Source organism: Ceratotherium simum, chromosome 24 (assembly GCF_057802395.1).
Source record: "Ceratotherium simum simum isolate JZ-2026a chromosome 24, ASM5780239v1, whole genome shotgun sequence".
In the NCBI taxonomy this organism is placed as follows: Eukaryota; Metazoa; Chordata; class Mammalia; order Perissodactyla; family Rhinocerotidae; genus Ceratotherium; species Ceratotherium simum.
This window is the reverse complement of record NC_141923.1, coordinates 11,371,637-11,398,529: the sequence shown is the minus strand read 5'-3', so window position 1 is coordinate 11,398,529 and position 26,893 is coordinate 11,371,637. Positions and strand designations below refer to the sequence as shown.

At 52.1% G+C, this 26,893-nt stretch overlaps 1 protein-coding gene and 1 long non-coding RNA gene across 3 annotated transcripts; one reads left to right on the top strand and one right to left on the bottom strand.

Annotated features, from left to right (window-relative positions):
• The first annotated feature begins 422 nt into the window (after positions 1 to 422).
• Positions 423 to 5,082, top strand: LOC147913878 (uncharacterized). Of its 2 annotated transcripts, none has more exons than XR_015556009.1 (3): positions 423 to 610; positions 2,194 to 2,311; positions 4,391 to 5,082. It is a non-coding gene; the product is annotated as an uncharacterized LOC147913878 (long non-coding RNA). The 2 variants fall into 2 exon arrangements; XR_015556010.1 differs by lacking the exon at positions 423 to 610 and adding an exon at positions 1,786 to 1,986.
• A 9,329-nt stretch (positions 5,083 to 14,411) lies between these two features.
• Positions 14,412 to 20,221, bottom strand: LOC101407174 (alpha-1-antiproteinase 2-like). The gene is made up of 4 exons (XM_087447992.1): positions 19,563 to 20,221; positions 17,853 to 18,123; positions 16,517 to 16,664; positions 14,412 to 15,656 (listed from the first exon to the last, which is right to left on the bottom strand). Exons 1-4 carry the CDS (start codon positions 20,215 to 20,217, stop codon positions 15,456 to 15,458), a joined length of 1,275 nt encoding a protein of 424 aa, XP_087304118.1. The 5' UTR covers positions 20,218 to 20,221; the 3' UTR covers positions 14,412 to 15,455.
• Positions 20,222 to 26,893: the final 6,672 nt, after the last annotated feature.

Sequence of the window (26,893 nt, the reverse complement as noted above, 5' to 3'; positions counted from 1 at the left end):
TTGAAGGTCTCCTTTAACCCACCGGCTCTTACCAGTGAGCGGCACCCTGGTACCTGGGAAGGTCCTTCATTCAGAGCAGAGACAGAGGTTAGGGTTTGCAGCTGAAAGCCTGTGGTAAATATTTGCTATTCCAAAGTATGCTCCTGGGTGGGACTGTTACTGATTAACACTCTGATTGGAGATGGTGGCGTTTCTGGAAGAGCAAAGACAGAGAGAGAGGCTTCCCGCATCCCCCAGCAGCTCCTCCAACCCCGAAGAGACAGAAATCCACCAGGACAGCGTCTGTCCCTCCACTCAAGGAGTTGCCCCAGTCAGATCCAGCTCCTCGTGGGAGGAGCCACTCCAGGCGCTGAGCACCTCGGGGGAAGGAAGGCGATGGCGGGTCCCACGGGGGCCTCCTGAGTCCCCAACCTAGGGCTGGGCATCATGGGGGGGGGCGGGCAGAGATGATTAAGCCCCACCCCCCCAACGCCCAAGGGCCTTTCAGTCCAGTGGGAGAGGCAGACAGGTGAATCGCGACCAGTGACACAAAGCCTATTTCAAGGTCAACTTACTACTTCACGATGGTGATGGACTCATGAGACTGAATCCTCCAGGACCCAGAGTCAAGGTGGGTCAAGACCCTTTAACACAAAAATTCTCAGACCTATTAGACTCTTTTTAATATATAAATATTTTGTTATGTGCCCCTTACTGCCCTGAAGTGAAATTTATAGTGACTATAACCCACCCACAAAATTTTTTTAAAAACGAAATAGTGCTCTAACTATAATATGAGGGGAAATAAAAGTAAATTATAAGAAAATAATGTTTCTTTTAGTATATAAACGCCCCGGGCTGTTAGAAGGCGCAGCAGCGCCGTCAGATGTGGGACCAGCCAGAGAATCTCTGTGCCCCGCACCCGCGCTGTGTCAGCCGTTCGGTACTATGGCCAGAGTCACTACAGCCGTATGATTTCCTGCAGTGGTGGATCATGCCTGGTGAAGTTCCAAAACAGCAAAATACAAATCTCCCTCTGATTTACATGGCAGTTGTCTTCATAGAAAATTCAGTGGGGATTAAACCCTTGGGGGGCAATGGTGTTTTTATATGAAATAAAACAGTGTGGGACTGGGAGGGTCTAGGCCCAGATAATTTATGAATGGTGTTTTCACCCATATGGACTTGCCGTGGGACATTTGAGTCATGTGGGACCCGGGTCACTTAACTGTGGTGGACGGTCCTGAGTGTCCCTGTATGTTGGGCGTCTCTGGTCCTCACTGGCGAAATGCAATAGTGCTCCCCCAAGTCGTTGTGAAAAGCAGAAGTGATCCAACAAGTTTCCAGAGTGTTCCTTTGGGGCAGTACCTGGCTCTGTGGAGAAGCACTGCCTGAGGAGGTCAAGGCGAGGGGTGCAGGTGGGCGAGGCTGGGCTCAGAAGGCACGGGAGCCAGCAGTGGCCTTCCCGTCTCCTTTGTCCTGCAGCTGGGGGGCAGCACTGCACCCGGGGAGCAGGGGCTGATCCTGCAGGCTGGGGGGTGTCAGCTTCTCCAGACGTCTGGGAGGAACCGTGAGTGTGAACACTGTGGGGCGTGGCGTCCCTGGGGCTTCAGAGGTGCCATCAAGTCATCGTGGTGCATTTGATCATCTAGGAGGCTCTTAAAAAGCTGCCGGATTTCAGAAATGGATCTTTACACGGGCAGGCGGCAGAATGTATGGGAAAGAGTGTGAAGGCCTCTGTCTGGCACCCCTGGGCTTGAGTCCCAAGTCCTCCACCCCAGAGTCCTAGCTGCAGGATCTTGGGAATGTAACTTAACCTCTCTGAGCTTGGCTTTTTCCCCTCTGTGGGAGGCCAGAACCACACCTCTGGCATGTGAATATCTCAGCAGCACCCAGGAACCAGGAAAGAGATGGACAACATTGCTTCCAAGGCCGTGAGCCCCAGGAAGAGTGGCTCAGAAGCTCTCCGCCGTCAGTGAGGACACGAGTCCTGCAGGCTCCCAGCAGGTCACTCAATGCCCGCCACTGTAGCTGAGCTCTTGCACAGCTGTGTGACCCTGAACAAGCTCCCTAACCTTCTTTGCCTCAGTTTCCTGATCTGTAAAATGGGGCTCTCAAGGCTGAGCTGTTGGGATGGTTGTGAGGATTCAGTGAGGTAAATGCTTGGGACCTGGTAGGAAGCGCTGACAGATGGTATTTGTTGTACGATTTTAGAGCCGGAATGAACCTCAGAGGAGACACGGACCCCAGATCCGGGCTTTACAAGAGGAGGCAATGCAGGCACATGCCCATAATGCCTTTCCTGCCAGCGTTGGAACCAGAAGAGAACCAGGCCAGCTGACTTCCAGTTTGCACTCGATTTCAGCTCACCTCGTGCCTCCGCAGAGACAGATTGGGAAAGATCTGATAGGAAGGGCTCTGGGGATGGCAGTGAACTCAGAGGAGAAGGGACAATCCTTCCTGGAACTCCCCTCAGGCCGGAAGCACAGGCTTCTGAAAGCCACCCCGCAGGGCGAGATCAAGGGGCCTCTAAAGCAATATGTCCTGGCACCGAAGGGGCTAAATATCTGAAAACCACCAGGGCGGGTTATTGGCATCATCAGGCTTCAGGGAACAGCGAGAACCAGGTAGTTTGCTCTGCGTGGGTCCGAGCAAGAGGAAAGCTTGGGCAGGGGTGTTAGCATGGAGGTAGGAAAGAAAGGCTTCCTGAGTGCCTGCAACACGCACACGCCTGCGTCAATGTCCGCTGTTGCTGGGAGCCTCTCTCTCGCCCCCACCCCCTTCCCCGTTGGCCTTTGATCCCCCGCTTCTGCCCCAGACTGCGCTCCGCGCTGCCTCGCCCGGTGCAGGGACACTGACACGATTGCAGACTGATCCGCTCTGTCCCCAGTGCTGTCAGCACGATTTATGGCCCAGCCTGAGGCAGAGGGATGGACTGGTTGACTGCCCAGGATTCAAAGTGCTACCTCCAAGTGTGAGGGTGGGGGTAAGGATGGGAGCGAATGGTTGCTTAGTTACCCACAGATCTTGAGGGAGCTCACCTAGCAGAAACACAGACTCGGGATCTTACGAGCTCCTTCCCAAGGCTGGTTGGAAATTCCCCATCCAGCCACGTAGCTTCAGGTCCAGGGACACAGGGACACAGTCCTGGACCCCGGGTGGGGGGAGGAAGGAGCCTTCTGGTCAGTGAGGAACCATACTGCCTGAAACTAGGACACTGTTCCAGGCGGTTCACTGGGCATCTGGGCCCTCCCCACCACAACTGGTGAGCACGTGTGCATACACGCACACACGCAAACACACACACACCATGTATGCGTGCACGCACCTCTATAACAGTCTGGTTATGTCCTTTGCCTATTATTCTTTTGACTTGCTGGTCATTATTTATGTATTTCAGTTCTTAACTTTAAAAATTTTATTTTTAACTAGTTTCAAACTTAAGGTAAAATTGCAAGAATAGTTACAAAGACTCCTATAACCCTTTACCCCAAATCACTAATTTTAAACATTTCCCATGTATGTTTTACAATTCTCTCCTCTTTATAGATCTATATCTGCCCCCCTATTATCTTAATCTGAACCATTTGAAATGCTTAGATATTCCCGAGAACAAGAATGTTCTCTTATGTAAACAGTATCAAATTATCAAATCCAAGAAATTTGATATTGTTACCATACCTGAAGCTACAATCATAGTCCGGTTTCACCAGCTGGCCCCGCACTGTTCTTTGTGGCATTTTGATCTTCGGGATAGGATCCCGTCCAGGGCCGTCCACTGCACTTGGTGCCCTGTCTCCCTAGTCTCCTTGAATCTGGGAATGTTGTGCGGCCCTGCTTTTGTCTTTCATTATGTTGACATTTTGACAAGTTCAGGCCACCTATTTTCTAGGCTCTCTAGATTTGGGCTGATCTGATGTATCCCCACAATTAGCCTTAGGTTGTAGATTTGGGGCAGGAATACCATAGAAATGATGCTGGGTCCTTCCTAGAGCATCACATCCAGAGACACCTGACATTCATTTGTCACAAGTTGGTGACGTTGATTTATTTTTATTTATTTATTTTATTTTATTTATTTTTATTGTGGTGACACTGGTTTATAACATTGTATAAATTTCAAGTGTACATCATTGTACGTCTATTTCTGTGTAGATTACATCACATTCACCATGGTGATGTTAATTTTAATGACTTCGTTAAGGTGATGTCCATTTCTCCAACTTATAGCTACCACTTCTCCTTTTGTAATAAGTAACTGGTGAGGAGATACTTTGACACAAATCCAAATATCCTGTTTCTCATCAAATTCTCCACACTCCCAGATTAAGTGTCCATTGAATCTTCTTGCCTGAATCGCTTTTTACTATGATGGTCTAAATCCGTCATTCCCTTCATATTTATTTATCAGCATTATCAGTGTGAATAAGAGGACAAGGCTGTGTGGGGACGGAAGCTGAGATAGGAGCACAGGTCTACAAGCCATGGAACGCCAAGGACCACCAGCCGCCACCAGAAGCTGGGAGAGAGCGTGGAAGGACTCCCTCTCAGAGCATCTGGAAGGAATGAATCCTGGCGACATACTCATGTCAGACTTCTGCCTCCCAAACTCGGAAAGAACTTATTTCTGTGCTTTAAGCCACCTAGTGTGTGATAATTTGTTACATCAGTCTTAGGATATGAATACATTTTATATTGCCAAATTCCCTTCCACAGAGGACTTTTTTGCGTTCCCACTAGCAGTGTATGAGAACGACTGTTTCCACACAACCAATAGAGTGTTTTGTGAAGCTTTCAAATTTTTGCCAATATGATGGATATGAAATGATCTCAGTGTAGTTTTAATTTGCTTTTTTTATTATAAGTGAAGTTGAGCATATTTTCAGATGTTGAATCACCGTATATTAGGGATATCATCTCTTTATCAGTGACATAGCTTGCAAATATTTCTCTCAAATTTTCCTTTCTTTTGACTTTGCTTATGAATTTTTTGATGATGCAATTAACACAAATTATTTTGTGTGCAGTCAAATTTGTCAATCCTTTCTTTAATTTCATCTGGACCTTGAGTCATGGTTAGAAAACATCTGAATTATAAAGGAATTTGCCGATGTTTTCTTCTAGTACTTGTATAGTTTCTTTTTTGTCGTTTTTTTTCATTTAGATCTCTGATTCTTAGTTTATTTTTGTGTGTGGTGTGAGGAATGGGTCTCATTTCATCCTTTTCTTTTTTCCAAATGGCTATCCAGTTGTCCCAATACCATTTATTTAAAAATCCTCTATCAAATATTAAATTTTCATTTGTACTTGAGTCTATTTCCAGACTTTCTAACCTATTTCATCGATCTGCCTATCTATTCATGTACCAGTCCTACAGATTTAATTAAAGAATCCGTGTGGTATGCTTTAATATCTGGTTGGGCTAGTTCCCTATCCTCCCTCCCATATTGTCTATCTCCCGAAAAATAATTGTTAGTGTTTTTATTGGGATACCATTAAATTGCTAAATTAACTTAGGAAAAGCTGATATCTAGATGATGTTGAGACATCTTATTCAAGGAGGAACATCGTTCCATTTGTTCAAGTCCAATTTTGCGTCTTGTAGGAGTATTTTATAATTTTCTCAATATAGGTTTTACACATTTCTGGTTTATTTCTAAGTGTTGTATCTTTTTTGGTTGCTATTCGGTTTTCTCTTCCATTATAGATTTTAAGTGGCTGTTATTTGTGTATATGAAGGCTATTGTTTTTGCATGTTAATTTTCTATCCTTATATCTTGCTGAATTCTTTTACTGTTTGAGTTTATCATTAATTTGCTAGAGTTATGCAGGTATATTACATGTCATCTGCAATCAGAGACAGTTGTACTTCATTTTTTCCAGTTCTATGGGTCTGCTACTCTAATTGCACGTCTAATAGTCCCGGACAATGTGAAATGGTTGTGGATGTAACGAGCAGCCTCGTCTTACTCCTGACTTGCTGGGAAGGCATTTAGTGTTCTCTCATTAAGATGCTGGCTTTAGGATCCAGGTGTATATGTGTATATATATCTTTGTGTGTGTGTATATTAGAAAGGTATGGATATGTATGTTTAAGGAAGTATCTTTCAATTCTGATTTCACAGGATATATGCCTTATCTATCTATCATCCATCTCTATCTATGATCTATCATCTTTCTATCATCTATATATCTATCATTTATGTATCTATCATCTATCTATCTATCTTTCTATCTATCATCTATCTATCTATCATCATCATCATCTGTCATCTATCTATCCATTCTTCTATCCATCTGGTTCTTCTTTACTTCATTTAATGCTTTTCGTTCGGAACCAGGAGGGTCCGGCCTCCTCCTACTGAAATGTCTCTCTAGCGCCCTCTACTGGCAAATCTTAACACAATGCCCAGGTGGCAAAGTAAAGGTATTTAAAAGGTTCATTTCTCAGGACAGCAACGAAGGGAGGATTTGGAGTTGAGAAGCAATAAGCTGAGAATTATTTTTGATTTAAACAGTTAATTACATTTTAAAGTTATTTTAAAAACATTGTATACTTATCCACATATTTGTCCTTTCCAGTGCTCTTCATTCTTTCATGGGGGTCCAAGTTTCCATCTAGAATCATCTTGTTTCTGCCTAAAGAACTACTTTACAAATTTCTTTAGCGAAGGTGATAAACTTTCGCACCTTTGTTTGTCTGAAAAACATCTTTATTTTGCTTTCATTTTTGTAGGATTTTTTTTTTTTTTTTTTGCTTTTTGAAAGATAATATGACGTTTCCCCCCCAGCACCTTAAGGACATCTTTCCGTTGTGTTTTGGCTTGCATGATTTCTTCTTTTTAAACTTATTGTCTAGAAATAATTGCAAACTTACAAAAATAATAGTTTCCGTATACCCTTCCCCTAGCTTCCACATATTCCATAAGCACAAGGATCAAAACCAGGAAATCAGATTGGTACTAGATTATACTGATATTCTTCAAATTTTGTCAATTGCCCCACCCTTCTCCTTCAACACCCTGTCATCAGTCTCAATGACAGCTACTTCTTACAGGAAGAGGACCTGGGGCAGACTGGGGGAACCTCCCCCTCCCCAGAGCATTTCTGTGGGGTCCCCCGTGTCCAAAGTCAGACGGCTCTGCGGCTCCTGGGGGCGCAGCCTTAGGTGGGATTCACAACCTTGACGAGGAAAAGGCTGCTCCACGTGAAGTGGTCGAAGACCAGGAGGAGGAAGGGCCGGTCGAAGCGGACGGTGAGGGGCTCGGACACCGCGTGGGCGGTGATCGCGGCGGGGGCGTTTGCCCTCGCGCCCTTCTCGTCCAGCTGCAGCCTGGACTGATGCAGCACCTGTTGGGTGGGGACGGGAGGCGGTGGCGGAGCGTCCGCTCTGCGTTGGGAGCCTTCCTCGCCGCCTCGCCCGGGCTCCTCCCACCCTCGGTTTTAGGGATGGGACAGCGAAGCGGAGGCTCAGAGAAGGTCACCTGCCGGCTCCTCGTCTAAGTGGCGGCCCCAGGACTGGAGCCGAGGCCTGTCCGCCTCCAGAACGCGGGCTGCTGGACTGCCTCCCCAGAAAGCCCGCGGGTGGAGCCTCTCCGTGGAGGTCGGGGGTCTGGCGGCCCGAGCTGGACTTCAGCGTCCGTGTGGGCACTCCTGACCGGGCCCTGGGCGGGCACAGGGAGACCTTTCCACTCTGCTAGGTAAACGCCAGGGTTCAGGTTATGCAAAGTGCCCGCGCCTGCTCTGTGTGGAAAAGGGCCATCTCTGACTGCTGAAACGGTTCTTGTGATCACAATTAGAAGGAAAGCAGCAAAGCGCTTGAGTAGCTTGTATCAAGTCTCGGGTGGATCAGAACTGGCTAATTAAATAACACACCCTATGGGCCGGGGACTCGCATTCACTGCACAGCAAGGAACTGCAGGCTCTGAGCGGCTCTGGAAATAGGCACGTGGCTGGGCAGAAGCTGGGATAGGAACCCCTGCGGTGTCTCAGAAATCTGAGGTTTTGAGTCAAATAGAGCCTAGGTCAGATGTCAGACTACTTCCTAGCTCTGTGAGTTATTACCCTCCCGGAGCCAGAGATTCCTCCTCCGAGAAACTGGGATAACCCCCACCTAACACGGAGGTAGCTGTACTGACTCAGTCCCCACACACCGCGCATCTTATCCAGCACGTCCCGTGTGCCAGGGAGCACGGGGTCAGAGCCTGTGCTTGAGGGAGGGGGCTGCCACTACAGCCTCCTCCTGTCCTCTCTGTTTTGTCACCTGTAAGGTCCTGTGCGGGCAGGGCCACGTGTGCGCAATGGAGGCAGACCCAGTGCCTAGCACAGTTTGGGGCCCACAGTAGATGTTCAGTAGATGTTTTCTGAATGCGTGAATGAATCACAGACCACGAAGCTGAAGACGAGGACAATGAACGTAATGGCAGAAGGCTTCTGTGACCTCGTGTAGACAAGTCCCCACTTCCCGGTTCCTTTTTGTGGGGGGCCGCTCACAGTGCAGCCACGACGAATGTGTTGTTCACAGTGCCCCCTCGGAGTGGCCTGGTAGAGCAGGCAGACGTCCAGACTGCAGCTCTCCCTTGTCACCATCTTCCTGTGTGACTTCAGGGACGTCACATTTCCTTCTGAGCCTCCACCAAGCCTCTTGTAGGACTAGGGGCTGGGACAAGCCCTGGGGCTCCCAGACTGGGGCCTAGAGGCCTCCTCATGAATGGGTTCCATGTTCCTTACTATTATTTGTATTGTGAATTTGGGGAGAAAGATGGGCTCTAGAGACACTTACCTTCAGCCGGGTGGAGACACTGGCCTCTCTGGTGATGCCTGAGAAATCTGCCTAGTTGTCGTGCAAGTCTGCAATGCCCAAGTCCCTCAGGATGTCCCTGAGGTCACAGGCTCCGGAGATGGAGACCTTCGGGACGTACAGGTTCAGGTGTCTGCTCGGCGGGGGAGCAGATGGGGTTAGACCTTCCCGGGGCTGGGCCTGGCCAGCCCGACCCTCATTCGCCCTGCAATCCCTCCTGACACTGCCTCCCAGCCGGACATGCTCTTTGAGGAGGGGGAGGGGGCAGGACAAGAGGCAGGATCGCCTCTCCCCCCACCACACAGGCAGCTTCCTCTTTGGGCCTCTGAATTGCAAACTCTTTTCTTCTCAGATCTTTCTTTGAGCTGACTCCACCTGTGATACGCTGGACCACTGGACATTGAAGACAAGGGTCCCTAAAGGAGTCCTTGTGGTCCCCCAAGCACCCCCTGGCAGACGCTGAGGAGTCGAGGAAGCAGCCGGCTGGGAGCAGGGGTCCTGGCCCCAGTTATGCCACCCATGCTCTGTGGCTTTAGCCAAGTCCTGTCCCTCTCTGTGCTCGTGTCCTCATCAATACAGCAAGGCAGCACAGCACAACAAGGGCCTCTCTCAGGGCCCTGCAGCAGGTTCCACTGGATACAGCAGGTTTCTAGAAAGGTAGGTGGAATCAGGCTGGGGCTGGTGCTGGGGTGGGCACCTGCACGTTTTTACCTATCAAGGCAGTAGTTTCATTTAAAAATTTCTTCCTTTTCCTGCTCTCCAGAGGGAGAGAAGATGCCAGAAACCCTGAAGCTGGGGGTGTCAGCCAAAGGGCCTGGGCTCTCCAGCAGGAGCAGGGAAGGCACGAGACCTTCTCTTCACTAAGCAACAGCAAAAACTATTCCCTTCATATACTCTACTAAAATTTGTTTTTCTGGATCTCTATTTTGGGAGACATTGCTTATTGTATGTCCCTCCCTGGTAGGGATTTATAACACACATTAAGACACTAAAGGCTCTGAGAAGTCCTGCAGAGAAGATGATGATTTGACTGTTGAACCCATCACTCCCTAACTTCATTTGATCGTGGAAGTATTTTAACAGTTGTGTGTAGAAAACTGAGTAACATGCTGAGATGCACTGTCATGTCCTATCTTACACTACCAAGGAGACTTAAAGACTGTTTGTGAATACTTTTGGGTGATTCCATTTGAAAGAGCTCAGGCTGGTGTTAAAACCTACCATGAAAGTGACCCCAAATGAGCACATGGTGACGGAAAGGCAGCTTTGACTCCTGAGAGGAAATGTCCCCGGTAGTCATCTGCCAGCTCCCCCTGGACCCAGCCCTTCCCTGCGGGACTGACCTGCTGTTTCCCTCTCTCCTGTGACTCAGCCCCACGTGCCCCAGGTCTCCCGGCACACGCCCACCACCTCACTGGGCTGACTTCCCCCCGCGTGCACTGAGCACTCTTTTTCCGGCACTTTGTAACGTGGCTCCTTCCTGAAGGGTGCCCTCCAGCCTTGCCTTGTCCTCCTCAGACCTCAGTCATCACTCCGGGCTTGCTTCCTCGGTGAAGACGTTGTGAGCGCGTCTCCTCGAGTTCCAGTGGTCTCGGTCAGGATGGGCGGGGCTGTGCTGCAGTAACAGAGACGCTCAGAACCTCAAGGGCTCAACACAGCGAAGGTGATGTCTCGCTCTCTCCACGTGTCTCCTGTGGGGCGAACGCGGGGCTCTGCCCCTCGTGGTGAAGCAAGGACCAGGCTGAAGGAGTCACATTCCTGCTCGGATCTTCTGTTTCTAGCTTCTGTGCTCAGTCCTCATGTAACGATTTCGATAGCAAGCATGATACCCACAGCACCAATCACAAGACGGCTGCTGCCACCTGAGTGCCTGCTCTGGGCACCTGTCCAGCTTTATTAAACAGCCCTTCCTCCCTGCCTGAGTAGCAGACCAACTGAGGGAAAGGACAAAACAAGGACTACGGGGACACGCAGCGCCTTCGTTTCTGATAAAGCTGGTATTGGAGCCTGGGGCTTAGTTCTGCGGGACAGCGGGCTTCCAGAAACTGGCCCCTGAAATAGCAGCTTCATGCCCCGCAGCACTGTGAGACCAAGGCTGGGCCTCCCCGTGGCCAGACACCCAGGCCGCAGGAAGACTTCTGGGCTGCCAGGCCCAAGACAGGAGCCACTGTAGAAACAAGCCATCTCATGGAGTCCACATGGAAACTCCGCAACGTAGATATTCTTTCTCACCTTTTGCAGATGGGGAAACTGAGGCACAGAGAGGTTGAGGAATCCCCCCAGAGTCGCACAGGCTGCTGTCTCAGAATATCTCTCGTGCTATAACACTGCCAGTCTCCTGCCACCCTGGGCTGCTCCTGTGTCCTGCTGGGGAGGGAGCTGCCTTGGTGAGAGTGCCTAGCTCTAATTTCTCCATCAGTCCTCCCAGACTTGGCTCAGTTTCATTCAGAAGCCGTCCAGGCAGGGCCTGGCTGTGAGTGCGGCCCGTGCTCTGCCTGCTGCCCCGATTGTGACTACCCAACAAGGAGCAGCAACAGAAAGGCCCCAGCCTCTAAAGGGGCTCCCACGTGGTTCAGCGTGCGGGTGTTTGTGGATCGTTTCTGAGGGCTCCGGAAGGGACTGAAGGTGCACACTCCCCACGAAGCAAGGGATCTAAGGATTCTGCACCCGATTCCAGAGCGTGGGGGGTTTTTCCCACCACCAAACAATTCTCCAACCCCAGATGGGTGTCCTAATATTCAACTCAACTCCGATACCGTCCACCTGGAGACAGCACCTGATCCCACAGGTTAAGGGCTCAGTCCCACGAGACTGCCCCCCACATCCCACACTTCAGATGCCAATCGCAAGTCCAGGTTGTCACCTGTGCTTCTGACCCACAGGCTGTAGAATGGAGCTTCCCACAGCCCCCTCACTGAGTCAGTTAATTTGCTAGAACTCAGGGAAACATTTTACTTACTGGATTATTGATTTATTGTAATAAGATTTAACTCAAGAACAGCCAGATGGAAGAGATGCAGAGAGCAGGGTCCGGGGAAAGAGCCAGGAGCTCCCGCGCCCTCTCCCAGCTCATCACTCTCCCAGCACCTTCACGTGATCACCATTTGGAAGGCTCTGGAACTCTGTCCTTTAGGTTTTTATGGAGGCTTCATGACATAGGCATGATTTATTAAATCATTGGCCACTGGTGATTGAACTCAATCTCTAGCTCTCTCCTCTGCCTAGGGGTCTGGGGTTGGTTCCCCTGGCAACCAGCCCCCATCCCTAGATGACATAGGAGCTTCCCTAAATCCACCTCACTAACATAACAATAAAACCTTTATGGTGCACATCACTTAGGAAATTCCAAAGGTTTTAGGATCTCTGTGCCAGAAACAGGGATGAAAACTAAATACATATTTCTTATTATAAGTCAGAGTATCGCAGCCCCGTTCATTACGTGTTATCCACCACCATGGACCACCGTTCGAGGAGGGACCTGCTCTCCTTCTCCCTGTGTCCAGGATACCGCAGATACCCTGCAAATATTTGTTTTTCCTTGTGTGTGCCCACCCCATGGTTTGTGGAGAGGATCAAGTGAGCTCATGACATGCAAACCAACATGAGATCTGTGTTTCCTGCCTCTGAATCAGCGCACACGTGTGAGAGCCCAGAAGCACCCCTGACCTTTGTCCTCATTTGATGCTTGAGGCTCAGTCAGGACAGAGCTTGCACTTCAACTCAAATGTTCATTTATTTGTGCTTAAATCTCACTGGTGTGTCTTTTCCCTGCAAACTGTCAGAGAGGTGTAAATGTCACTACTGTGTCGTCCGCACTGAGCCGGGGCCTGCTCGTGTGTATCCCTCTTCTGTGTCTCAGGGCAGAGCTGGGTCCCTGCCTGGAGATGGAAACTGATCTGGAACAGCCCAGAACCCCCAGCAGCTGTGCTTCAGCTGGGGTTAGGGCAGAGAAGTGGACCCTGTGAGGACTGCGAGGTTGGAATCGTCCATACGGTCTGAGCTGGACTGGAGAATGTATGATGTCATGGCAGCCCAGGCCTCAGAGTGAGGGGCCTGCCTTCTGGGCTGTGCTGGCGGGTCTTCCAACCCGCTGGGCCTCCATTTCCCCAACTGTAAATTGGGGAAAATGCTTCCCAGCCTGTGATCTTCAAGGACCTCTTTTGAGGGTGAGACTAGACAGTGAATACATTTAAAAACTCCAAAGAACAGGCGACGCTGAGGTTTAGGCTGTCCTGCCTGATGTCTGGCACACTCCCGTCCTCCTGATGACAAGGTTGCCCAAACACTTTGCTGGTCCCGTGAATGGACCGTGGTGGTTCCCATATGAGCCAAGGAATGCCCCTGTGGGAGCTTGAAGCTGGTTTGAATTGGGTCTCTGCCAAGCAGAGTCCAGAGTAACGTAATGACAGGCCACTCTTCAAGGTAAATGACGGTGTCTTAGGTGAACGTCCTCAGCTCATTCAGCCATCTTGGCGCTCCCTGGACTCAGGAATTCCGCTGGCCTTGCGCCTGCCCCTTTCCTCCTGCAGAGCGCCAGTGTCGGGGACTGCGAGGTGTGCTCCAGGCTGTGAGCTCTTTAAGCTCGGGTGGGAAGAGCTCTAGAAGGAAGCGGGATCTTCTTGCAGAGGCTGCCTGGGCGTGTGCTGTGGGCGCCCAGCATTCTGCACCCTTCGAGGAGGAATCTAGCTCTGTCTGAGTCCAGCGTGGCCGTCTGGTAGGTGGCGTGGGTGATGTGGTGAGGTTTGGAGGAACAGGTGGAGCCCTTGCCGCCAGCTCTGCCACTAACCAGCTCCGTGACCTTGAGCAAGACAACCAGCCTCTCCGAGCCTCGGTTTCTTCATCGGTACCATGTGCCTATGAGAGGAGAGCAGCTGCACTCGCGACATCACAGGGCTGCTGTGAGATTAAACAAGAAAACGCTGGATAGCCCCTCCCAGGGAGCCGGGCTTACAGAGGGAGCTCATGGATGCAACAAAAACAGTCCCTGGTATTGGCACCTGCTCTGCTGTCCTTTAAAACCTGTTTCAACTATCTGACGTGAACCTCACACCAACCCAAGGTCGGTTTTATAAACACGATGAGGACATGGAGGCTCAGAGAGGGCTGACAACTCACTAAAGTCACACAGCTGGAAAGCGGCAGAGTCTGAGCTTGATCCAGGGCTCTAGACCCTCGGGTCTGGTGTGATTCTAGGTGCTGACGATGTTGGTGTCAGTAATGGAACTGGTGGAAGGTGGAAGTCTCTAGGCAGAGAAAGCTCAAGAGGATATGAGGCTTATTTGGGAAACAGTGAATCCTTATCCATTGTATTAAATTATGTGACATGACACATATGTGGCCATTTTGACTTAAAAGGTGTACATTTCACATGACTCAACCTAGGTCTTTAGGTCCGCGTCGTCCCCAGTGAGTGGCTCAGGTGGTGACGACTGGATTTGCGTGGGACAGGGCAGCCCTCCCACAGGACACGCACATTCCGCTGGGAGTTGAGGGACTGGCTCCCTCAGCCTGGGGGTCCAGCAGGGCTCCCTGACGGCTGCGGCCCTTCAGCAGGGCCCTGGAGGGCGGGAAGGAGCCACACGGCCCTTCCTGAAAAGGGCTACTCCCAGGACGGCCTCTAGCTGTGGCGCAGGAGCTGTGGTTTCCCTCTGAAGACCCCAGGGTGGGCCAGGGAGCAGGTTGAAATGTGGCCCCCATCAGAACTTAGCCTAGGGAGGGCCGGTGGGGCCAGCGAGGGTCAGTGGTCTGCTCTACTTTCTCTCCCACGACCCAGGGATCGTCAGAATGACTCTCCAGAGCCATCCGGGGCCCCTTGGCCAAAGGGTGAGGGAGGAGGAGAGCACACAGGGCAAGAGTCTTGGGGGCCTGACAGTGCTGGGCGCGTTTGAGCAGGTGATGCACCCTCACCTGGGTCTCCTCACCTGGGGAGAAGAGTAACGAGGTCGAGGATTCCTGGGGCAGAGGTGAAGTGAGGAGGACGGAAGTGTGTACTCCCAGTCCAGCCCCACTGGACAGGGCTCCAGGGAAATCAGCCAGAGCCATTTACAGAAAAGACCCGTGAGCTGTTGGGGTCCAAGCCTGGCTCAGGTGACGATGTGGGATGGGAAGGACACCTGCTTTTCTCCCTCTGCTGCTGCAGATGTGGCAGCTCCATGTCCCCGCAGAGCTGAAGGCCCCGGGGGCAGCAGGGAGGCAGCCTCGTGGGCGGCACTGGCAGCCCCGCGGGGTGAGGGGCTCGTACAAGGCGGCGGGGGGTGCAGTGAGCACTGGCAGGGGTGGGAGCTTAGCAGGTGGAGCTGGTGGACGCGTGGTGGAGGTGGGGGCCTCGGGCTGGTCTCTGAGCCCGAGAGAGGCCCCCTTGGGGATTCCCAGACAAGACTGGGAGGCCTGGAGCTTTCCCATGTCAGTAAGCTGTGGGTTTCGGCCAACATTTCATCGTGGCCTAGCTAGCACGGGGCCTGGATGGTGTCAATGCCTGATCGATATTAATACAGCGGACACAAGAAAGATTGCTATGACCTGGGGTCACACACATCCTGAGGACGTAAAGGGAGACTCAGAGACAAGAGGATGAGGGACTTGCACGTCACACTCAAGCCTGGGCCGGGTCAGCCATTCTTTAATGTCCTCTAGGGCGGGGGCCTGGCCTGGGGTGGGGGCTGAACCAGAGAGGAAGTTATGTTTTGGTGGGATCCACCACCTTTCCCACGAAGAGGGGACTCTTGGTGTATCTGTCATAGATGATTAAGACGAAGGGCCTGTTGAACTCCACATTTGGGGGTGACAACACACTTGTCAACTTGACGATTTCCACGAGAGTGGCCCCGGCAGCTTCAGTCCCTTTCTCGTCGACGGTCAGCACAGCCTTGTGCACTGCCTGGAGGGGAGAAGCACAGAGGCCTGTCCTGAGCAGGGGCAGGGGGCCGCCCCCCACCCGGGCCTGGGAGCAAAGCCCAATGAGGAGGGGTGACCGGGAGGGCTCAGTCACTCAGGCCTTTCTCCACTCGGCCTGTCCCTCCCCGTCCTCGTCCACCCTCCCTGCGGGGGCACACAGGCCTTTCTCCACCTCCTCAAGGCCGTTGCCTGACTGCACCAGCGCAGCCTCACGTCTCCTCCCTGAGCAACACCCTCAGCCTCCCTGGGAAACAGCCCACAACCTCAGGAGGAGAAGATGTTCTTCGCTTCATCCTCCTTGGCACGTCTCTTGTTTCTAGTAGCAGATTTTAAGCTCCTTGGGGACGAGGACTGAGACGGGGACCTTCACAGCACCTAGTCCACAACCAGGTGCTCACTTCACACTGTCATTGACCCTCAGTTGTCTCTGGTCACCTTGAATTCTCCCGAATAAATGGCGTCTCAGCCAAAATCACGTTCACTTGGACTCAGCGATTCGCCAATAGCTCCCAGCGTCACAGGACGCCGGGGCCAAAAGTCCTCTGACATCCCCGAGCCAGGGGCTGACTTTGTGAATATGGTCCATCGAGGCCCAGAGAAGGGAAGGCCCTGAACGAAGACGAGACAGAGGGAGAGGCTCACCACCTCAGAGGAGGCCCCTACAATGCCCGAAGCCCGTGAGGCGCCTCCTGCACTCAGTCCTCTGACCGCACTCCAGTCTGGGTGACTCCAGTGGCCGTCCTCAGAGGACCTCCATCTGCAGGTGTGTTTGTGTGCTCACACTCACCCCTGAGCTGCGGCCCCCGGACACACTCTGACCTACAGACACAGGGACAAACTCACCTTAGACACCTTCAGGGGCACATCCTCAGTGATCCCCGAGAGGTCAGCCTGGTTGCTGAAGACCTTGGTGATGCCCAGGTTGCCCAGGACCTTTATCAGATCGTAGGTTCCAGAAATGGACAGTTTGGGCAAACGTAAATTCACGAAACTGTCACAATGGTTAGAAAACAAAGGAGTTTCAGAGCAATGAATGTGTTTCCTTTCTGGGCGTTTCTCCCACTTAGTGCCCTGTCCCCCTGCCCACACGAGGACGCGAGGTCAGCCTGGGTTTATTCTATTTTTAGCTCCTCCACACCCGTGTCGGAGAATGTTAGGATCACAGGGACCATCCTGTCCTGCAAAGCCTCTCCAACGCCATCTCCTCTGAGAAGTGTCGGGGTCTGAGTGACATCTGTTCAGTCAATGATGAGTGACTGCGGGGCTGGTTTTCAGCCCTAGGTTTCCATGGAAACAAAGTGTGGCCCCAGGAGGGTCTGACAGGTGAGCTGACTGGCACTCGGGGTCTGTCTGAGCCGTTCTGGATTCAGCCCCTCCTTGTTCTGTTCACTCAGCCTCTGGTGCAGGAAGACGGAGGGGGTGTGGAGAGGTACTAAAACTTCCTGTTTCATATTAACCTGTCCTCTTGTCTATTTTTATTTTCATATATATACGTTTATTATGCTTCTATATATGATTTATTTTACCTATTTTATTTCATTTGATTATTTACATGTATTTATATGACATATATTTATATATTGATGGATATTTTTATAATGTACATAATGGAATAGTGTAGGGGGGTGGGCATTTTATGAATATGGGGATATGCACTAATTTGGGGCGCATGCTCAGGTATGACTTCGCTACGAGAGCCCCAATCCGGCCACACTGATCTGGTGACAGAGGAAGCCCAACACTCTCAAACACGTGCTGCAGGTCGCCACTCCGGGCCTTCCCTTTTCCGGCCTCTCCGAACAGGTTCCCCTCCCCAGCCATGACCTTCCCTCCTCTAACTCCACATCAACTGCTACCCTGCCGGGAAGCCCACCTCTTCCTTTTCGGTTCTCCCACGGCGTGGGTTGGTGTTGCTCGCCCTGCACTGGGCCCGGGCACCAGGGAGGGGCAGTGTCCGTGCTGGGGAGGAAGTCCCCCGGGACAGGACTCTGGCCTCCTCACCCATGGGCCCTGTCCCTCCCATTGAGCCTGGCTGGTCTCCCTGAGCTGACGCTGGCCTCTGTCTGGAAGCACTAGGTCGTGCACAGGGGCTGTGGCCCGCGGGATGTGTGTCCACCCTCCCATCCTCTGGCCAGGCCTCGTGTGGCAGCTCCCGGGTGAGCCCTGGTTGGAAAGTCACCTTGAGGATCTGTTTTCCAGGAACGTGGCGAGGATTTCCTTGCTGAGCGTGTCCTCCAGGTGCTGCAGTCTCCCCTGGTCGGGCAGGATGAAGAAGGCGGTGGCGTTGCCCACGTAGTCCAGGAGCAGCACCCAGCTGGAGAGAGTGTCAGAGTGGTGGACGTCAAACCGGCCGTGGCCTTTCATCATGGGCACCCTGACTGTGGTGTTCTCGTCCACATGGAAGTCCTCGTCTGTGGTCAACTTAGCCTCGAAGGGCTTCTCCCATTTGCCTGGAGAGAAGGGAAGGTGGGCATCAGCCAGGGTGGGAAGAGGTTTAGAAAAGTCTAGTAGAATAAAAGAGCCCTGACGCTCTGAGGTGAGATGCTTCTCTCTGAGCCTCAGCTTTACCATCTGTAAAATGGGGCTAAAGCAAAGTCAGTCTCCGGAAAGGACTTTTGTGAGGATAGCGCAAGACGGGAGTAGGATCCAGAATTTCTAGATTGGCCTCTGTAAGGGATGCTGCTCTGGCTGAGCAGAGTAAGCATTTTTACTTGTATTTCATGCTTATTTATTCGAGGGTGGCTTAGGAGATTCTAAATGAAAATTATTGGCACCAGTCTTGATTGGCACCTCTTTGCCTGAGGCTCCCTGCCCCTTGTTACCCAGCAGTTCTCATCATTCAGGGAGATCATTCTTGTTCTTAACCTGATGGCCTTTTCCTGGACCAACACATGAAATGTGGACGCCTGGGCAGCTCCCCTCTGCTAGACCAACAGTCACCACCCTGGCAAGTCAGGATGGGCAGAGCCCCAGGGACCCAGAGCCCAATGTTCTCATTGGACGGGAGATGGAGATGGAGGCTGGAGAGGTGATGAGGCCCACCTCAAGCCCACAGCAGAGCTGGGACCTAGATGTGCTGACTCCAGCTCGGCCCTCACCATCGCACTGTTGCCTCAAGAGCAAGGAGCCAACAGTGTGGAGGAAGCAGCCCCCGGGTTTGACTCTCACCTCCCCTACCCCCAGCTATTCCTGTGGACTGTTTAAACTGCCTGAGGATGCCCTCTGGGGCCCACAGGTTCCTGACAGTGTCAGCACTCAGAGGGAGGAAGGCTGAGATCAAGTTTAGTTGAGCACCTACTATGTGAGCATGTGGTCCCATGTTCTCTGCAATGTGTTCAATTCTTACAGAAACCTGACAAGGGAATTATTATGTCCATGTTACAGAGAGGAAACTAGAACCTCCAGGAGGTAAAATGACTTGCCCATAGTCAAACAGCTGAGAAGCAGTAGAGGAAGGATTTGAACCCTGGTCTTTCTGACTCCAAAGCTGTCACTGTCTCTACTACACTAGAGTTGTTCAAAGTATGTTTCATGAAACACTATTCCCTTCATACACTCTGTTACAATCTGTTTTTCTGGATCTCTATTTTGGGAGACATTGCATACGGAAGTCCCCTCCCTGGTAGGGATTTACAATGCACAATTGGACACTAAAGGCTCCAAAAAGTCCTGCAGAGAAGACAATGATTTGACACATGAAACTGTTGAACCCATCATTCCCTAACCTTATTGGATTGTGGGAAGTTTTTTAGTGGTTGTGTGTGGAAAATCGAATAACACAACCTGAGATCCTATCCTGCACTGCAAAGGAAAGTTTAAGAACTGAGTGTTTGAGAATATTTTTGGCTGCTTCCATGGGAACAAGCTCAGGTTGGTTGTGCAACCTTACCTTTAAAGAAAATGTAATTCACCAGAGCTAAAAGTGCATCTTCGCTAAGTTCTTTGACCAAATCCACAATTTTTCCTTGGGTTCCCTTTTCTACATAATCGTTGATCTGTTTCTTGGCCGCTTCGGTGTCCTTGAAGTTGATGGAGAAGGCTTCTGAGTGGTACAGGTTCTTGACATCCTTCAAAAACTTATTCACTAGCTTCGCACTCTCATTGATGAACAGACCATTGCCCATGGTCAGCTGCAGCTGGTTATCCGGCCGGTTGAGGGTGAGGAGAAGATGCTGGAAGCCTTCGTGGATCTGAGCCTCTGCTTGCTCAGTGAGGTTGAAATTGAGGCCCTCCAGGATCTGGGTGTGAGTGTCACACTTGGCCCCCAGGGAGAGCATCGCAAAGGCTGTGGCGATGCTCACTGGGGAGAAGAAGATGTTGGTGGTGTCAGGCTGACGGGCCACATGGTGGTACAGGCTGATGGCAAAGTCAGCCAGGTTTGGGGCAATCTTGTGGCAGGGTAGCTCCTGCTGTTGTTTGTGATCATGCTTGGAGGCATCTGTCTCCTGGACAGCATCTCCCTGGGGATCCTGAGCCAGGGAGCCAGGTACCAGGCAGCACAGGCCTGTCAGCAGGAGGAGGCCCCACATGATGGAGGAGGGCATTGTCCTGCAAGAGAGAGAGGGGCACCAAGCCTGAGTCAGGCCACACGATGAGTCCCTCGCCACTGATCAGCACCATGGAGAGCAACCACAGTTTATCAAACAGCTACTATGTGCCAGGCCTGTGCCAAGCACTTTCTACACCGTCATCACTGAAAGACTCAGAACTATAGCAAAGACTTTGACGGTCTCACCCTATGCCAAGCTCCCTTCTAAGCACCTGACTGTCTTGTCTCATTGCCCTCTTGTAACAATCCCATGAGGCAGGTCACATGACAAGTCTCGATTTACAGATGAGGGGACCAAAGGCAAGGGAGGTGTGAGTCACCTGTCCAAGGCCACAGAGCAGAGAAGTAGCAGGACCAGAGTGTACACCCGGGGAGCCCGGGCCTGGAGTCCACGCTGTTGACAGCTCCACTAACATCGGCAATGGCCCCGAGGTGCAAGTGCCACAGACCTTAGTTCACAAAAGAGGAAACTGAGGCACAGGAAGCATACTGTACATGCACATGATTACCCAGGAGGCAGGCCCCATCAGGCTCAGGGGTGATTGGGAAAGCCTGCAGAGGGCTGCCGTGGAAGTCGGTTATTTAATGGACAGAGGCGCTGTTGCCCAGAGGGGAAAAATCTTGCCCAATGACACACAGCCAGAACACAGTGGAGCTTTGAGGAAACACAGCAGGGGAGTTGTGCCCACTTACCACCCAGGGTGGTCCTCAGCCCCTAGGAGATATTCCTGAGCCAGAGGGCTGCCCTCACGTGAGTCTGTGGTCTCAGCTACAAGAACGGGCTGTGGTCCCTTCAGTCAGCTTAGCTTCTCATCCTGGCCACTGCCTGTGTCCCAGCTCTGGGCTCAGCAGTGACGTGGGAGTTAGAGACGCTGGTCTCTCCAGTAAATTGAGGTTTGTGTGTGGTGGGGGTAGAGGTTGAAAAAGCATCTCTTCTCTTCAGACAGACCTGGGTTCTACTCCGGGCTCTGCCACTACCAGCTGTGTGACCTAGGACAAGTCATTTAGTCTCTCTGGTCCTCATTTTACCTTATACAGAAAGTGAGGTTGTTGAGAAAATTTAGTGAAAAAAGTCTAGACACCAAACCTTCCACTGAAGGGATCTGAGGGAGCAGCTCTCTGAGGGAGAGGCTGGTGAGGGTGGCCAACTTGAGGGGTTCAGAGGATAAGCAGGGGCGGGAGATGTGCTCTACGGCTGGGGGGAGACGATAGGGAGCGGCAAGGCCTGTGGCTCAACCTGCAAGTGCAGGCTCTACCTGGCGACGGTCAAAGTCAGCGTCACCCACAGCAACACGGAGCCCGCCCCGCCCCACGGAGCTCCTCTGCTCCAGACACGCCCAGCCTCGGGCCACCAGTCTGCAGCCCCCGACGTGAACCTGCTCTCCTCAGAGGTGGGAAACTGAGGTCCCAGCAGAGGAGAAGTGCCTGCGACCACCTAGCTAGTTATTACTCAGAGAACTAAAACACATCCCCAAAACCTCGTGTGGGGGAGCCAACCAGAGATGAGGCAGCAGATGGGGAGGCACCCGGAGGTGCATGGGTGCCTTTAAACCAGAAGAGTGAAGGCGTCACAGTGAATGTCCAGAGCCCGGGGCAGGGGAGCATCTTTGCCAGGAGGGAGGGTGAGGTGAGTGTCCCCTTGCCTAATCTCACACCATTTCCTCCCAGGAGCAGGAAAGGAGCAACCAAGAGCAACCCAGCGGGGTCCAGGGACATCAATGCGGCACAGGGTCATGACCTGCTGACACCTGGCACTGAACAAGCCCAGGTGTGAGCCAGGCCTGCCACTTACCGACCAGTGGCCTTGGCAAGTGACATCACTGCTGTGAGCCTCGGCCTCCTGTCTGGGAAGTCGGGAAAAGAATCTCTTGCGGGGCAGACATGAGGGACGGACAGGTGATCGGTGGGCGCACCCCCCAGGTGTGGAGGCCCTCCCCGCACCTGCTCACTGGCGGGGATGACACATGAGCACTGGTGGATTTCTTCCTGGCTGGTTGCCACCTCACCCAGGACCAGAGAAGAGGCCCCTGCTCAGCACTGAACCGCCTCTGAGTTTGGAAAATTTAAAATTCAGTTCTCCAAGTATTTAGTTACTGCCTCTTAGCTGTGAAGCCCTGTGCCCGGCCAAGGTCAGCATCAGCATCACCGTCCTCAGTGTCACACTTGGTCACAACGGGTATTTCATGTGCACTGTCTCATCTACACTCTCCTCAAAGCTCACCCTAGGAGGTGGGAATTATTATTAGCCCCGTTGTATAGATGGAGAAACTGAGGCCTACTGAGGTTAAGTCACTTACAGAAAATCACAGAGCTAGTTGCTTATGGGACTGGGATTTCATCCTAATCGGCATTTAGATTCCAGACCCTTCTGTGTGTATAAAGCTGAATCCAGAGGACTTGAAACAGAAAACCTCAAAGGTGGCCTGGCTGAATGAAGAGGGGCAGCATCGCTCTGTGGCTAAGGTCGGAGGCTGCAAGGCCAGAATCCCTGAGTTCAATTCACTATCAGCTGTGTGACCTTGGACGAGTTACTTAACCTCTCTGAACCTGAGTTTCCTGGAGATGATAAAGGTGAGCTTGCTCATGGAGCTGTTGTGCAAACTAAATATTCACAAAGCGCCAAGGAATGCCTGGCTCACAGCCAGCTCCCAGGCAGCATCAGCCACCACAGATGTTCTTGTGGATCTTTCGGAGTGCTGGGTGGTGGCCTGGCCGTGGTCATCTTTGTAGGCCCCATCTCCAAAACCAACGACAGAAAAATCACATCCTTCCAACTCTCCAGAGACCAGGGCCGGTGGAGGTGGAGCGAGGGGAAAGAGGGCAAAGGTCATCCACGTTTTGCCAAAGAGGACAGAGAGGTTGAGCGACCGTCCAGGGTCACCCAGCACCAGAGAAGCCTGGAGGCCAGCCCCGGCTTCCCGTTCCCCAACTGGCGCCTGACACCCGAGAGGATTACGCTGACAGTAGCAATGGGATGGGGAGCGCGGGTTCTAGAACTAGGCGGCCTGAGTTTGAATCCCGGATGCTGTGTGATTTGGGGCAAGTTATGAGCCTCTCTTTCCCCAGTTTCCTCACCTGTAGACGGGAATACCCGCGGTAACTACCTCAGGAGGTTGCTGTGGGCCTTAAACGCGCGACTGCAGGCAAGGAGCTTAGAAGCCGCCTGGCCGGAGCGAGGGCCCAGGAACCCAGCTCGAAGCCCCGACGGCAGTGTCCCTCTCAGGGCTTCCCGTGTCCCCAACTCCCAGAGGCCCCCCGTGCACAGGGAGGCCCACTCTGCCACCTCCAGGCTGAGGCCTGGCACGGTTCTGTTCGGGGCAGGTCTGCAGAGGATGGAGGCCCGGTGCACGGCTGGCACCCTGGGCCTCTGGTCCGGCCTGGCCTCCCCACCAGGTCCCTGCTTGAACCTGGGCTCCTCACTGTCCCTCTCTGGGCCCGTCTTTCCCGTCTGTAGAAAGGGAGGAAGAGACGCACCCAAGCGGTGGGGGAGGTGCTGAGGCTGCGGGGGACACTCTACAAAAAGGCAGGAGCTGTGCCAGCAGAAATGCAGCCCCTCCCGGGGTCCCAGGTCACCAGAGCCAGACACCCACTCCTGCTTCTGCGTACAGAGGCCAGCTCATTCACCAGCAGGTGCTGGGGAGGCCCCGGGCAGGCTGGGGGATCAGGAAGGGACCTCCAGGGCTGCTGTTACCATGACGACAGGACCCAGCCCACCCCGCTCCATCCTCCTGCACCCCGGGGCCTGCCCGAGCAGCACAGGGACACGGAGGCCTCTCTGGGGCTCTGGCCAGCAGAAGACAGACTTACGATTCTCTGTCCCAGGCCAGGGCTGGTGACCAAGGCTTAGGAGACAGACCCCCGTCCTCGTCGTTATTTAAGCATTGGCCCCAGAGCGACGATGGGGGAGGCGGTTGGTGAATATTAACCAGGGTCACCCCAGTTATCTGAAGAGCAAACAGGGACTAAGTCCGTTGGCCGGACACTGAGCCGCCCGCCCACGCTGCCCGTAGGTGCCCTGCGGGGGCAGCAGGCAGCCCTCTGCTCCATATCCCAAAGGAGGTCATTGTATCCGGCTCATAAACCGCATTGTCCTGCGTCCAAGGTGGGGGGCCATGACTCAGACCCTCTTTGGGACAGCATTACTTCGCTGGCCTACACTCCCGCTGGGGAATTCTCAGAGGCCGCCCCACTGGGAGCAAGAGCTACCATTTACTGGGCCACCTTGAAATGCCTACTGCTGAAGATGCTGCCCTGGTGGGGTCGGAGTAGGTTATGAGCCCATTTGGCAGATGGGGAAGTTGAGGCTGGGAGTGGAGAGGCTGGTCATCCCAAGTCACTAAGCCAGCCTCAAATACGATAACTCTCTCAACTTCCGAAGGGGGAAACGGGGCATGTCTGATGCTGACACAGCCACTTTAGGCTGGCGTGGGTGGCCATGGCACAGGTCGGGAGTCAGAGAGTAAATCTATAAGGGAGCGCTGTGCTGCCTCTGGCAAGCTGCTTTCCCTCTCTGAGCCAGGAGGTGTTTTCATCTGCATTGTAGGGATCTGGAAGTCCCACTTCCTAGCGTGGTTGTCAGGGATGTACAAAATAACTTCTGTACAGAGCCTGGCACACAGCAGGCTCTTTATTTTGGGTCTGCACACCCTCTGTTCAGCCCTGTTCCCCAGGTTTCTCTGGGCAGGAGGAGGCTCAGTTCCTGGCCACCCTCGGCCTGTTTCTGTTTTCACTGGATGAGGCTCCTGGCAGACTAGTGGGATAGTCTTTACTGAGACCAATCCACACACTGCTGGAATTTTCCCCTGGAACGTGGCCCCAGTCTGGGGCTGTTGCCGGCCCTTCGGGGCACTGGTGGGGGTTGGGGTGGTGGCGCAGGGTTGAAGCCTGTAGGGCCCCACTTGATGGGTGTCTCCGTCATGTTGACGGTTGTTTCCAATTTTGACTATTACGAAGAAAGCTTCTATGAGCATTCGTGTGCAAGCATTTGTGTGAACATGTTTTCGTTTCTCTTGGGTGGCCTGGCTAGTTGTAAGGTAGTGTATGCTAAAGTTTATCAGGTACTGCTCTCTCTCCTCTCCTTCCCCTTCCCATGTCTGCGAAGGGTTCCAGGGCTGGAGTGGAGAAGCAGTTCAAATCCCAGATCTGCCTTTAAGTGCTGAGAACCTGGAGCCAGTCACTTCATTTACTTTGTGGGGTGGGATGATGATCTTGTCATCGCGAGTTTCCGGTGAGGATTCCATGGGATACTAATCATGATAGGCCTGACTCAGTAAGTATTATTTCCCTTTCTTTCACCCTCGGGTCTGTGTGACAGTTGTCTCAATGGCTGGCAAGTAGAAATTAACTAATTCAGTGGAATTGCTGGGAACAAAAAACAAAATTGCTCTGGGAATTTAGTGAGACATCGATGATTTCCATTCTACTTAAATTAGTTCATTCTCAAGGTCTCGTACTCAACTTTTCACCTTGCAAAGCATTGGGCAAGCAAAGTAAACATTGCTAGATCAACATTGTCTCCTGTGAAGAAGGTCTGTGCAGAGCAAACAATGAAGACATGTTTTCTGGGCCCCCTCTGCCCTCTACCCTCCACCTCTGCCTCTGCTGGGCTGAAAGGGAAGCAGGTAGGAAGGTTCTGTTAAGTGGTTCCACTCAGGCACTGGAAGTTGTGGGATGGGATTAAGGGAGACGTGCCCTCCTCAGGTGGGCTGGAGCCCTCAGGCTCACTGGGCGGGGGTGGGGGGAGGTGGGGCATTCAGAAGGTTGAAGGCTAACATTTTACACACACACGTGCACACACACATGCAGACACTCACAGAGAGACATGTTACCGCCCCCACAGGAGACTCTGGGGTTCCCCTTTCTCGTATGCAGAGCTCTGGAAAATGACGGCCCTGACCCTGCCTGGGACAGCGTGGACTTCTGCAAGAACACGGCATTTGGGGACAGAGAGAGCCAGCCTCAGTTCACTGTGGACAAGTTACTTCCCCCTTCATGGCTTCACTGTCCATCTGTAAATAGAGATTATAGTTCCAAGATCTCGGGGTGGCTGTTAGGGTGAAACAAGGGAATATATGCGAAGGACCAGCACAGAGTGGACACTCAGTAAATGTTGAGTCCCCTAGATTTCAAGATTATCTTGTTAGCCTCATCAACATGGAAAAACTCTGGGAAATCCAATATTTTTGTATCTAAAGAACATCTTCAGATGCAAAATCAGCACCCACCAAGATGCTTGTTTAGATCCCTTGTCTTAATATTTAGTTGTATTGGTCATCTGGTCAACTAGGGCAGCTCGGAGCTGTTCTCCTGAACTGAGGGCAGTGATGATTCACAACTATGCGTGCGACACAGGCTGTACATCAGCCTAATGGGCTGTTCACTTCTATTAGTAAAATAACAAAATGGTACCTCCAATACATGTTTCTTCATTATTTATAAATAATATACATGTGCAACTGCTCTGATGCATTATTTGCCTTAATAAAACAAATGAAAATAGATACTTTAAAAAGGAGGAGATAAAATATTAATAATATTTTACAATATTTTCCCCATACTCTGATAAATCCATTGGATCCATTTGGGCACCCCAGGATTAGGCAAGGAAAGCCATGGAATGCTGCGGAAGTCTAGAGCTAGGGCATCCACTAGTAGGTGAACACCACTGGAAA